The sequence below is a fragment of the Culex quinquefasciatus genome, chromosome 3 (genome assembly GCF_015732765.1).
Source record: "Culex quinquefasciatus strain JHB chromosome 3, VPISU_Cqui_1.0_pri_paternal, whole genome shotgun sequence".
Classification (NCBI taxonomy): Eukaryota; Metazoa; Arthropoda; class Insecta; order Diptera; family Culicidae; genus Culex; species Culex quinquefasciatus.
Window position 1 is genome coordinate 113,453,014 of NC_051863.1, and position 13,246 is coordinate 113,466,259.

The 13,246-nt window shown below is 39.0% G+C and overlaps 1 protein-coding gene across 1 annotated transcript in view; it reads left to right on the forward strand.

The window, feature by feature from the left end:
- Window positions 1–3,588, forward strand: part of LOC6042844 (cadherin-23) — a 28,631-nt gene extending 25,043 nt beyond the window's left edge. The window contains exons 6-7 of the mRNA XM_001853545.2: window positions 1,108–2,534; window positions 2,893–3,588. Coding sequence (XP_001853595.2) covers window positions 1,108–2,534; window positions 2,893–3,004 — 1,539 coding nt within the window. The 3' untranslated portion in view covers window positions 3,005–3,588. The remainder of the gene's footprint in view (window positions 1–1,107; window positions 2,535–2,892) is intronic.
- The last annotated feature ends 9,658 nt before the right edge of the window (window positions 3,589–13,246 follow it).

The window sequence follows — 13,246 nt, forward strand, 5'->3', positions numbered from 1 at the left end:
TCGTAAACGAACATTTCCAAGCTGCCTTCCTAGTTCGACCCATGAACGAACATTTCCAAGCGGCCATCCTAGTTCTATTCGTAAACGAACATTTCCAAGCGGCCGTCCCGGTCCGCATCCCGTCTGATTCGTAAACAGACATCTCCAAGCAGCCTTCCTAGTTCGACTCGTGAACGAACATTTCCAAGCGGCCATCCTAGTTTGACTCGTGAACGAACATTTCCAATCGGCCATCCTAGTTCGATTCGTAAACGAACATTTCCAAGCGGCCATCCTAGTTCGATTCGTAAACGAACCTTTCCAAGCGGCCATCCTAGTTCGATTCGTAAACGAACCTTTCCAAGCGGCCATCCTAGTTCGATTCGTAAACGAACATTTTGTTGAAAATAGCAAATTTCCGATTGATAAGCCTTTCTACTGTTGACAACTTTTATATTGGCATAATTCGTCAACCAATCTTCAAAAATTGGTCAATTTTTTTGACGATATTAAAATCGTCTGGATCGTCAAGGGTTAGTCCCACAATTTGCCAAAAACGTGGTGAATTCTGTGGATCATCTAGGGTTAACCGCGTCTTGTCTTGTTTTCACAATTTTCATCCCTCACTGTATGTCTGCATCGAGGATTCGCCGCTCTCATTCCTCCCCCGTACATCTCCACTCACAAAACCCGTAATTTCCAAGCAACTCACCAATACCAAGACACCAATGGCACGAGCTCCGCTTCTTCCTCTCTTGCAGTAGAAACAAAGACACTTACTCTTCCGCGTGTTGGGGATTCTCCGGGGATAAAAACAGGTTCTATCCGTTTTCACCGGGTCCCGGTGATAATCCGGCAGGATCGCCATTGTGAGACTTTAATCGGCTACAATGGAGAATCCCCAACACCGGAACGCGCACCTCACAGAATGAGACTGTCGCTCTCCCGATCGTTCGCTGCACTGACAGCTAAGCCTAGCGCCACCCATGCGGTGGGTTCGGCACCAAGCGTCACCTTGGCGCATATTCCAAAAGGGACTATGCCTTTACGGCAAACTAGTATCTCACAAAAGGGACCAACTGTTTTGACGTGAAATTGATGAGTTTCGTTTTTTCTTGCTCTTCACAGAATGCCACAATAGGCGCACCGGTATTTCAAGTTATTGCTAGTGATCCTGACAGTCCTGCCACCCCTAGTGGAACGCTGAGATTCCGTATTCAGTCAGATATTGAGGATGCTAAATCGTTTAAGATTGACGCCAAAACTGGATTGATTTCAACTACAAAGTCGCTTGATCGGGAGTCCAAATCCATGTATAATATCATCATCGAGGTTAGCGATATGGGTGAACCACCGCAGGCTTCCACGATAGTACTTAGGATCAATGTACTCGACATTGACGATCATCAACCTAGGTTCGTACGGGATGTCGACGCGCAACCAATTGAGATGATGGTCCTGGAAGAACAACCTGCCGGATCAATAGTTGGAAACCTGTCCGCTCTCGACGAAGATATCAACGAAAATGGAGCGATAGATTACGAGTTTATCGATGGTAATGAGCTGGGATTGTTCCGAATCTCGCGAACGGAGTCAAATGCGGCCATTATCACCACTACGAAATCACTCGATCGGGAACAAATGGAGTACGTGAGTCTGACCATCAAGTGCTTCAAACATCAAACCAACCCCTCTCCCGTCGTAACGAGCTACAACAAGTACGACAAATCCGAGCAGAGAATACTAATTCACATCGTTGATATTGACGATCATTTGCCGCTGTTCGAGAAAGAAAACCAAACTGTCGGAATTCGGCATAACGTGCCAATTGATACGCCAATTGTGTCGTGCAAAGCACGGGACGAAGATTCCAACGCGGCTCCCATCGTTTACAGCTTGGAGAAAATTGCTTTCGTGCCTCAGTTTTACTACCGAGGCAACCAAACCGATAACTTCACCGATCTGTTCAATCTGAACAACCTCACCGGTGAGCTACGAACAACTCGCAGCATGTCGGACCATGTCGATGGATTCTTCCAGGTCACCATTAGAGCTATCAATTCACCCAACCCAGAACGTGCTACGTATAACTTCTTCAAGATATTCGTAATCCGCGATAAATCTCTCCTGAGATTCGTCTTCTCCAAACCACCCTCCGAGATCAACAGCATTCTACCTAGTTTCGCCTCCGAGCTTCAAGCAAAACTGCACGAATCGAACCTCGAACTGTCCGTGTTCGATGCTCAAGTCCTCGCAAAACCAGATCACAGCCTAGATTTCACCTCCACAAGCTCATGCTTCCAACTGTCCCGCCACGGATCGGCGATTCCGCCCCAGGAGATGCTCAGGATCATGGATCGGCAGGAAATTAAGGACGCGCTGATAGAAACCTATCTGAAGTACTCCGTGCATAAGATTGATTCTTGCTCAATTTCGAGAAAGCCACCGACGGCAGCGCTGATCGCATCGTCCGGAACGTGGCTCGTGATCCTGGCGGGACTGATTGGATTCGCGGCGTTTGCTTCCACCATGACTGCGTGCTGTTTGGCTAGGAGGTTAGTAAATGAACTCGCTGGTTTAGGGTATAGAGTCAGAAGGTCAAATGACATAAGGACTGATGTAAGGTCAAATTCATACAAATCAATTCAAAAATAAGTTACAGTTTTAAAATTTGACTCTCCAACGAATCTTTTTACCAAATCTAGAGATTTACTTGAATCGGAAACAAATTAGTAAAGTTTTTAGATAGGTACTTTAATTTATGATAACATGTTGTCTTTGTTTAACATTTGTACAGCTTTGATTCGTGAAATGTTTTTGTATTCTACTTGATAATTAATATCATTTTTTTTTTTTTTTTTTTTTTGCACCAACATGATTGTCAAATGAATCTAACCCCATATTTCATTTCAGGTACAAAAACCAAATCCGGACCTCGTCGCTATCGCATCGCATCTCCGGATCGGACATTTACGGTAGCGCCACCCCGGTTCTGTACACCGAACCCATCTACGGTGCCCTGTAGCAGCTACAGTAACATCTTCCAAGCGACACCTGTTTCAACAGAAATCGCATATAGTCTGTGTGTTTGTGTACAAACCAAGTCAACTCGCGCAACAAGTCATAGGAGGAATGTCGCGCGAGAAAAAAACAAAAAGAAACTTATGTGTAACATAATCTTACGTGCGCGCATTCTGCGCAATTGTCCCGTTGAGGCGCAGAGAGGCCATTATCATGGCCATGCGCCCCAAACTGCGACACTGAACGTAAAACAATTCGCAAAATTTCTTGCCTTTAGGAGAAATGAAGCAAAAGATTATTTGGCGCAAACGGCACGCCATAACCTCGACGCGCGCGACCGGCTGAGTAGAGTTAAGTTTTGGCTAAAAACGCAAACTAAACGGTCGTTTGTAGTTAGGAGAAAGCTATTTATTTTTTGCTGTAACATGTAGGAAATCTGAGTGAATGTTATGCAACAGGTGAATGCGAAACGTGAGCGCACGAACGCAACGCGCAGAACGTGTGCTAGAATGAGTCCGAGAATTTGTGTTGATGTAAATAGGAAAAACTAAACAAGTAACAATAAAGAAGTTGAATTTTTAAGCCCAAGTCTCACAAATCGATTTTATATATCACATCAAAGGCAAATCAAAGGTACAAATATTTACTGTCATAAACAAGGATTACGTCCATTATCCTAGCAAAATTTTCTAGTTCACGAATATAAGCCATTAATTACATAGAAAATACTTTAAAATAACATTATTCAACAACACAAAAAGGATTAGTCCTCATCAGCTGAAGCGTAAACACCGAGGCACGCAGATCCGCTCCGTTTTTTAAACCGTTTAATCAGATACGCTCCATGGACGCCCAGTTGGCACACAGTGACATCAGAAGCATTCCACTTCTAAGGGTCCACGTCCAAGCAAACCAGTCAAACATGAAAGGGTAAAAAATAAAGTTCAAATTACAAGCCTAAATCCGCATTGAGGCGCGTTGTTTAAAATTGCCTCCCCCCGAGTCGAGACGAGACCATAATAAATACATTTCACCAGCTAATCTGGGTCGATCTTGGCCGGGGCGACGATGTCCTACACGACATAAAGCAAAAAGTTTTAAACTTTTCGTTTCCTAACCACCCTACCACCTTTTTTCCCCGAACGAGAGCAAGAAGTATCAACATAAATGTTAGCAGTTATTTGAAGGACAAAAGGGGAAGAGTAAATTACCACCACCCCTTTCCTTCCCGCGGGTGAATCCTATTCTGGGCTTGGCCGCTAGCTTGCAATTTGCTCTCTAGCTTCCTGGCAGCATCGAGTGCACGTGCACTAGGTACAGGAATTGCGTGACTCTCTCAATCGTTGAAAAATCATTCAGTTTTTTGGCCACAGTTTTTTCTGGAGAATTTAAAAGTGAAATTATGCAATTAAATCGTAGGATTATTAAGACTAAAATTCCAAAAATAAGATTTATAAGATCTTTTTTGTTGCGTTTCAAGGATTCTATAAGAACCAGGTCTCCTCTTCTGCCGTTCTATGCTTAATTGCCCCAGGTTCAAAAAAGTTCTACTGAGAAAAACGCGATTGAAATTCTTCGACCGATTTCTATTTTTCTGCTCATAATGGAAGTCCCTGTTTATCCTATATGTCCCTAATTACCCCAGTTGATAACTCTTAGTTAGTGTCTTTTTGCTATACAACAGGAAAGCAAGGCACAACGCTTCGTGAAACTAACGATTTCGTGAAAGAAAATACTTGGTGGGACAATTATGCGTAGAAGTTTAACGATGGGACAAACAGACTTAGCGTTGTTTTATTGAGTTCTAAATTAAAGTTAACGTCAAAATAAAATAAACCTTCCTGGGGTGTTAAGAAAAACTTACGTTAAAGGTGTTAAGGGGTCTATATGACCCCGAAATTGAAAACGCTGGCAAAAATCCATCTTGCAACCGATTTTAGTTCTTTTGGACGCAAACGAAAGGTATAAAAGTCTAGAAAGGCACCTGTGCAATGTGGAACCGATTTGGCCACTTGGTTCCTGGGAATCGATTCCAAAGGAACAAATTTTCCAGCAAACCGGCCCTCCGTAGTTTTATGAGATTTAATGCATAATAAACTATATATACGAGTCATACGCTCCGGAACAGGTTGCATGCCATGCCTGAAAGTGGCCAGATTGCTATTTTGGTAAAAGCCTATCGTGTGACATTAGGGTGTAATATCAAAATCGATTTTCCAGCACAGCAATTTTTCTGTTCCTTTTGGGGTCCTAAACAACTCCCCAAAGTTTGGGCACGATTGGATTAGTCCTCACTTTGCGCAAAGCGATTCAATTTTCCATATAAATTTGTATGGAAAACCATTTTGAATTTTGATATTTATAAAATCCACGTTTCAAGCTGTACTAAAACCGGATTCATATTCAAATGCTCTGGAAGGTGCTCTACAACTTTCCCGAAGAGAGTATGGTGCTAGCATGTCCCTAAGAGAAGATACAGCGTCCAAAACTCGTCTAAAACGTGATTTTCGAGCAAAAAACACATTTTAGACGAGTTTTTAACACGCTGTATCTTTTTTTAGGAGCAAGTTAGCACCATACTCTCTTCGGGAAAGTTGTAGAGCACCTTCTAGAGCATCCGAATATGAATCCGGTTTTAGTACAGCTTGAAACGTGGATTTTATAAATATCAAAATTCAAAAAAATGGTTTCTCCCATACAAATTTATATGGAAAATTGAATCGCTTTGCGCAAAGTGAGGACTAAACCAATCGTTCCCAAACTTTGGGGAGTTGTTTAGGACCCCAAAAGGAACTGAAAAATTGCTGTGCTCGCTAAATTTGGACAACTTTATTTTTTTCCATACAACCATATTACACCCTAGTGTGACATATCAAACTTCATGGAATAACAAGCCATGCACACTGGAACTAATATCACAGAGAACAAATGTACATCTTTGTTCTAACTTGTGTGTAAACCGTGCTAACTAAAAAAATGCTAAATCTTGCATCAAAGAAATTAGAGTGTGCAGGATACGCTTGGCGGCGCCACCGTCGCTGCTGAGAATACTTGACTTAACAATCAAAAAGGCTCAATAATTTCGAAAGGAAATAAATGTTAACCTCGTTTAAATATAAAATTTACTTCTGTATAATTCCAGTTGACTAAAAATAATGCAAAAATGCATTAACATTAACGAAAACATAACAGAAAATTCATTCAAAAATGATTTTTCAAGCGACAACTTAAAATAGTCCCTTTATACATGTTATGTCCGATTTCGTTTTGTTTACCTTCTTTGGCGCGTAAAATTGCAACCCTTTGATGAAGGACAGTCAGACATTGGTCTGATGTCGTTCGTACGGAATGTTTTATGCAGTGATTAGATGGTCCAACGTTCTGCTACTGTAGGCCATCATGATTTTGGAAGTGGCGCTATCTAGGCGGATGGTGCACACCCTAGCTCTTTTCAACGTATTTTGGTTTGAATTTTTACACACGTTTTTCAATGCTGTTTGTTCAATGACCATATCTGGCCACTCCGGAACCGATTCCGGATACCCTTAAAAAGTGGCCAGATTGATATTTTGGTAAAAGCCTATCGTGCGGCATATTAAACTTCATGGAATTACAAGCCATGTACACTGGAACCAGCAAAAAGCCAACTGGACCATATCTGGTCACTCCGGAACCTGTTCCGGATACCCTGAAAGTGGCCAGATTGCTAATTTGGTGAAAGCCTATCATGGAATTACAAGCCATGTACACTGGAACCAGCAAAAAGCCAACTGGACCATATCTGGCCACTCTGGAACCAGTTCCGGATACCCTGAAAGTGGCCAGATTGCTAATTTGGTGAAAGCCCAACGTGCGGCATATCAAACTTCATGGAATTACATGCCATGCACGCTGGAGCAAGTAAACAGCCAACTGGATCATATCTGGCCACTCCGGACCATTTTGTTAAAGTGCTTTTTTTGTGCATATACTTTTTGGTTATAAAAGTCAAGTTTAACTCTCATTTAGACAGTAATGCTTCAAGTATGTATGTTTCACAAGAGACACAAGAGATGATAACATTTTTTTTCTTCGTTAATTGACCTTCTAAAACAGGTCTTATCTATTTTCAGAAAATAACTAAAAAATATATGATTTCAAAACATTAAAAAAAAACCTAGTGTTTATTCCTGAGATTGGTAATTTGCTTATGAGACATTTATGCGGACATGTGCAGTAAAGAGCCTCATTAGAACAATTAATCAAATTTAGTCAGGATATAAAATTTACAATCATTTATTCATCGAAACATCTTTGGTTACTTCTAATTTGAAACATTTGAAAATTAGTAACTAGAGTGACTCACAGCCTGTGCATATTTAAAATGAAAACCTGAGAAAAATTACGCTCCATACAAAAAGAAGAAATGGTGTATGGAGAAAATGCCACGGAGAACTTTGGAGAAAAACCATTCGGCTCAGTCTAAATAATCTTAAAAAATTAAAAGCGCACGTATTTCTGAGGACCCCAAAGTTCATGCTTTCTCTCGAGTAAAGTTTGCAGAGTCGGAGGAATACGGCAAGTCTAAAATAATAAAAATAAAACTGATTTTGAAATTGGATTGAAACAAATAAAGTATAGTCCAAAGTCGATTTTACGAAGTCTTCGCAAAAATTTCACTTCAGATATTCAAATCTTCGAATACAGTAATTGTTCGGTAACTGAGAGTTTATGCAAAAATGAAATGAACTAATAAAAAAATATTTTTCAGCATTCTTGAAATTTCATGCCATGTTCAAATAATATTTTAGGGATATGCTCTGGAAATATTTTCGAGTAACTCTTATTTTTCTTTTTACATAAAAAAAATATTGCATTGATGGACTCCTCGTCATTATCGGTCTGCCAAGTGAGCAGCACTTGTTACGGTTCAAGTACTGTAATCGAATGTCATATCTTGGGTTGTTGGGTTCAAATATAACTTCAAATATGCTCTGAAATTTTTGTTTAGTCCGGCGCCCTCAATTTTTTAGCACCGTTTACTTCTAATGAACTTATTCCTGAAAATATATGATTCAATTGTTACAATCAATATTTCTCATATAATTCTTTACAAAAACTAAATTTTTAAAAGCACCAGCAAATTGAAAAAAAATATTCTTCATTGATAATAATGCATGCTCGAATAAATTTAACAACAAACACAAACTTTTCCGCCAGTGCCAATCACATCTCTCAAAAGTTAAACAAATGCAGCATAAAATTGCTAACCCTTGTTCCTGATGGATAAAAAAATAAAACACCCAGCCAACCCACCCTTTCGAAACGCACGGTGGTAGGTAGAAGGGAAATAAAACGCGCAAAAAAATGCGTTCAAACGCGTTACAAAAATGATGTCATAAAAAATCTTTTAAAAAATCGACCCACGCTCAAGTACAACAATGTCCTTTTTTTACTCTGGCTAAGCGTTTGCGTTTGCGTTTAATGGTAGAAAAATTATGTTAGTTTTCTGCAACCTGGTGGCACAGCGAAAGGCGATAACCATTATTCACGACTAGCGCGTGTGCGTGTGTGTGTGTTCACTTTGTATGTTTTAGCTAAAGTGAAAAAGGGGTTATGCTGGGACAGGGGAAAAACGTCATAAATTTTGTCATAAATCGGTGCAACGGAGATTCGACGGCTTGCTGCCGCGGGTTAACGGATTTTCTACATGGGAGGAGGAGAGTGGATGGTTTTGTTTGCCCTGGGGCAGTTAGACCTTAACCCACTCGAGGTGGTCAGCTCGCACCATGTGGGTAATCAAAATTGCCGTTTGCTCTCTCTCTCTCTCAACATAGTTGGGTGTTAATCCTTTAATTGGCAGTTGTAGATTATTCTAATGGTTGATTGAATGGTAGAGGAATTTTCGAATCAGTACTTGTAAAAAACTGCAAAAGTATTTCCCTGATTCTAAGAGAAACCAAACGGACCTAGCATAAGTTAATAAGACAATTTAACACTAGAGCGTCCAATTTCGGTGTTCCCAGGAAATTCCCGGGAAATTTTAAATTTATTGAAAATTGTTATGATCTTGGGTTTAATTAATATTATGCAACAAAATTGTATAGGACATCAACATTAATGGTTTAAATAAGTGTGAAGATCAAGATGCAGTCAAGCTGCAAGTAAAAAATCATTCAACTACAAGAAAATGTATTTTGGTATTTTTTGATGAGAAATATTTTTTATCCATGTGTTTAAACTGTGAGTAAAATGAATCCACAATAGGGTGACAATAAAAAATCGACATCAGAGATACCCTCTGACTCGATTCCTAATGCAAAAATAAGTATCTGTGCCAATTTTGAGCCAAATCGGTTAAGGCTAAGGGGTCGCTTTTCATCGTTGAAGTTTATATGGGAAAAATCACGAAAATGTATGGGGAAAAATATCGTTTCAGTAATTTTCTGCTAGGTGCCGCAGGTCTCGCCCAAAATTGTCCAAGTGTGAGATTCTTGTAGGAAATTTAATTCCCTACAACTTTGTCGAAGGGTGCAAACCGATCCGAGTTGATCCTGATTTTTGATGATTTTCTAGAAAAAAATATTTTCTTATATACTTCCTATATACCCCTTGTATAGGGTAGCGTAGTCATCAATGAGACACATTTGGTTTTCAACTTTCAATGATTTTTGTATTTTTATCATCTCTCATTTTCAATGAGCTTTTTGTTACATTTTCTTTCTATTAAAGTGTTCTAGCATTGACCAAAATATGAGATCGATCTGATGTCTACAGCCAGAGTTATTCAACTGTCTCATTGTAGACGCACTTGGCAGGAACAATCAGACAGCTGGGGAACAATGAGACACTCTATAAAAATCAAAACTTTTCGAGCTAAACATCATGTTTTTGTGTTGTATCTTTGCAGGTGACTTGGCTTTAACATTTTAAAGCAATTTTGCCAACTTGAAACTTTAATTAACAAATGTTATGCTAAAAAGTATCTAAATTTTGTAAAATCCATACATTCATAAAAAATAACTTTATATTTTTGGTTAATTGTAGTTTAAACTCAATAAATATGCCAAAAATCACTTTAAATTCACGTTTTGAAAGATTTCCAAAGATTTTGAAAAGTTTAATGAAGAAAAATCAAAGTGTCTCATTGTTACCCATGGACTGAAAAGAGTGGGGAACAATGAGACAGCCCTGGATTCTGGGTATATTCTTAATGTTGGTCAAAACTGATGAAAGGACATTGTAACCCAACTCATTCCTTATGAATAGTCGAAAGAAATCTGAAAGAAAAATAGTTTTTGTGTTAATGGCAGCCTATGAGCGAAAATGTATTTTTTGTCCATAATTTACTTTTACACCCCAGAATCAAACATTTATGAATAACTTTGCAAAGGAATGTCCATAACCAAAGCCACTATTATGGCAGACGTGTATCCATGAGACACACTTTTCCCCCAAATATGAGCCTGAATGGTTGAAACTACGACTTGTTAGAGCCATTTTATCATTGTTCCCCGTGTCTCATTGATGACTACTCTACCCTACTTTCAAGTATATAAGCCGATTTCTTTTCATCGCATTGCTAATAACTCATCAGGATCAACTCGGATCGTCTTTCACCCTTGTACAAAGTTGTAGGTAATTAAATTTTCTTCTTTCGCGTTCGAAAAAAACAGTCGAAAATTTATATATATATATAGATTACTTGCTTGTTTCCTCTTAAACTGATTGCCACTTGATATTCGATTAAAATTATTTTTAGAAGTAAATATGCAAAAATCAGGTTCTGTTAGAAATACATTCATTTCCTCTAGTTAATACATTTCAAAACAGTGCTGGAAAGTTCAACTTTTCAGCACTACAAACAGTGCTGAAAATTACTACTTTTCAGCAATGTTTTTTGTGAGGAAAAGTAGGACGTTTCGTCTCTCCCGAAGAACAGGAAAAGTTGACAGTTTCATAGCGAAATTTCAGCACTGAAATAGATGCCAAAAAGTTGAATTTTTCAGCACTTGTTTTGAAAAGTAATTCTTTTCTGCAATGTTTTGATTCCAACGATGGATTGACTAATTAAATGGACATTTGACTTACAATATCCTTCAAATCTTCATCGGTCTGATGGCCGAGCGGGCTATGGCGCCAGTCCTCACTAATGGTGCTGGATTTGAATCCCGTCGGTTGCAACTTTTTTTTGTGTTTACGTAAATTGTACATGCAGTGTGTAATATTAAGTGTCTTTTTTGACGAAGGTGATGTGCATGCTTTTGCATGCGATTTTACTATCGGATTTTTTGCTGTGCGGGATCGTGCTCAACTTTTCGAATGCCTCGTATTTTGGCATTTCAAGTACCCTTACAAAAAGTGTACAGAGTACACATGGTGGAACAAACCACGTGACCTTAAAATTTTATATTTTAAAATGTTTTTTTTAGCAGAAATGTCTAACTTTAAACCAGAAACGTTGAACAAACATACAATCACTTAAATAAGTTATGAGTAATCTGTACTATGATTTTATCAAAACTAATTGTAGTATGGAATTTGCCTGGGTTTTTTTTCTGTTCATTCAATTTTAGGTCAATTTCACCCAGACTCATGCATGAAAACTTTATCCGATTGCGGTTAAAACACATCCAAAACTAAGTGAAAAAGCGTCCAGAACTCAATCCTTAGTGAGTTCGGTTTTGACGGAGTCTGCATGAGTTTCAAATGCATCAAATCTTTAGGAAATCAGCAATGCTAGAAAAAAATAAGCTCCTAACTGTTCTAAACACTGCTGTCCTTTTTCAAGACAGTCCCGATTCACCACAAATTGACGGTAAAAAATCAATTAATTACACCAAAGTCACAATTCAACTAACAATGCCGTCAACCAGTTTACAAAACTTAATCAACAACAGCCGTGTGCGACACGAGTGTAAAACAAATAGTAGCATATGTTCGCGCTGTTTTTATGATGACTCCACTTGAACTGCTCATGTTCTTCGTTCTCGCGGGCGGTAACATTGTTAGCTTTGCTGTTCGCGTGTTAATGCTACCAAAAACAAACAACTATATAACTCTACTCTACGGTGTTTGTGTCATAGACCGTTGATTGCTATCTGATAAAGGTGCTTACCTTTGTTAAACAAGCAAGCTCAGGTGAAAAAAGGGAACAGCAGTTTCATACGGACAGGCTCATTCAAAGACATAAATGACCCGCAAAATCAACGCGCAACCGGAGATAATTCAAATAAATGAACCATAGACAAAAAGGAAAAGATGCTACTCTTGATGAAATGTAATTTACATACGAGAATCATTCAGAAAGAGACAACAACCCTAACCGGTTTAACGTTGGGCATGCACCACCCAGACCAGACAGCCCATAAATTATGCAATGTTTTGTCATTTCTGAAACAAACATGAAAAATTTAATTTATGCAAACGATTCCAATTGGGAACGCTCCTTCAGAACCGGTGCGGCGCCGGTTGCGTTAACGGAATTTTCACCGGGGAAATCGGCTCACGAAAAGGGTCTTGGTCCTAGTGGCGGGAATTTGAATAACAATCGCAGTGGTAATGAGCCTTTTGACTTTTGCAGGGGTTTATTGGCCGATGGACGGGAGGCGTCTAACGACAACAGATCATTTTGGGGGGAATTCCAAGTTGACGCAAGAGTGAAAATTTAATTAAATTTTTATGGTACTTTTCATTACAGCCTCGCATCACTGGCTGGCACTGGCTGTTATTCAATGTTGTGTGCAATGACGTTTCGAAGGGGTCGGTTTAACAAATGAGTAACTAGGGAATTATGCTGATTAACAGTGCACATGATACGAGATTATTATTGGAAAATTATACGAATGAGATAAATATGGACAAACCTTGCAATTTGATTTTAAAAGACGCAGTTTATAGGTTTTAATCATTTCCTATAAACTATATGGGTTTCGCTATGTTTATTGGACCCTTTCCAATAAAATTCTAGAAATATGCATCATTTTTTTAAATTTAAGCAAGTAAAAACAACCAATAGAGGCAGGGGGGCAGAACGGCCCGCCTAAGTAAAATGCGCAAAAAACCATGGAAAAACATACGAATTTATGAACTCAGTGTAGTAGGCTTATGCTTTGGGATGTTCCCTTCAATGTTGTATACTTGGTTGATGAAAATTTTTAGCTAAAAACTATTTTTGAGCCACTTTAAAACAAAGTTTTTTTCGGCTACTTTTCCTGGGTGCGGGGCAGAATGGGCCTTAAACGTGATTTTTGAACCTATCAGGAGC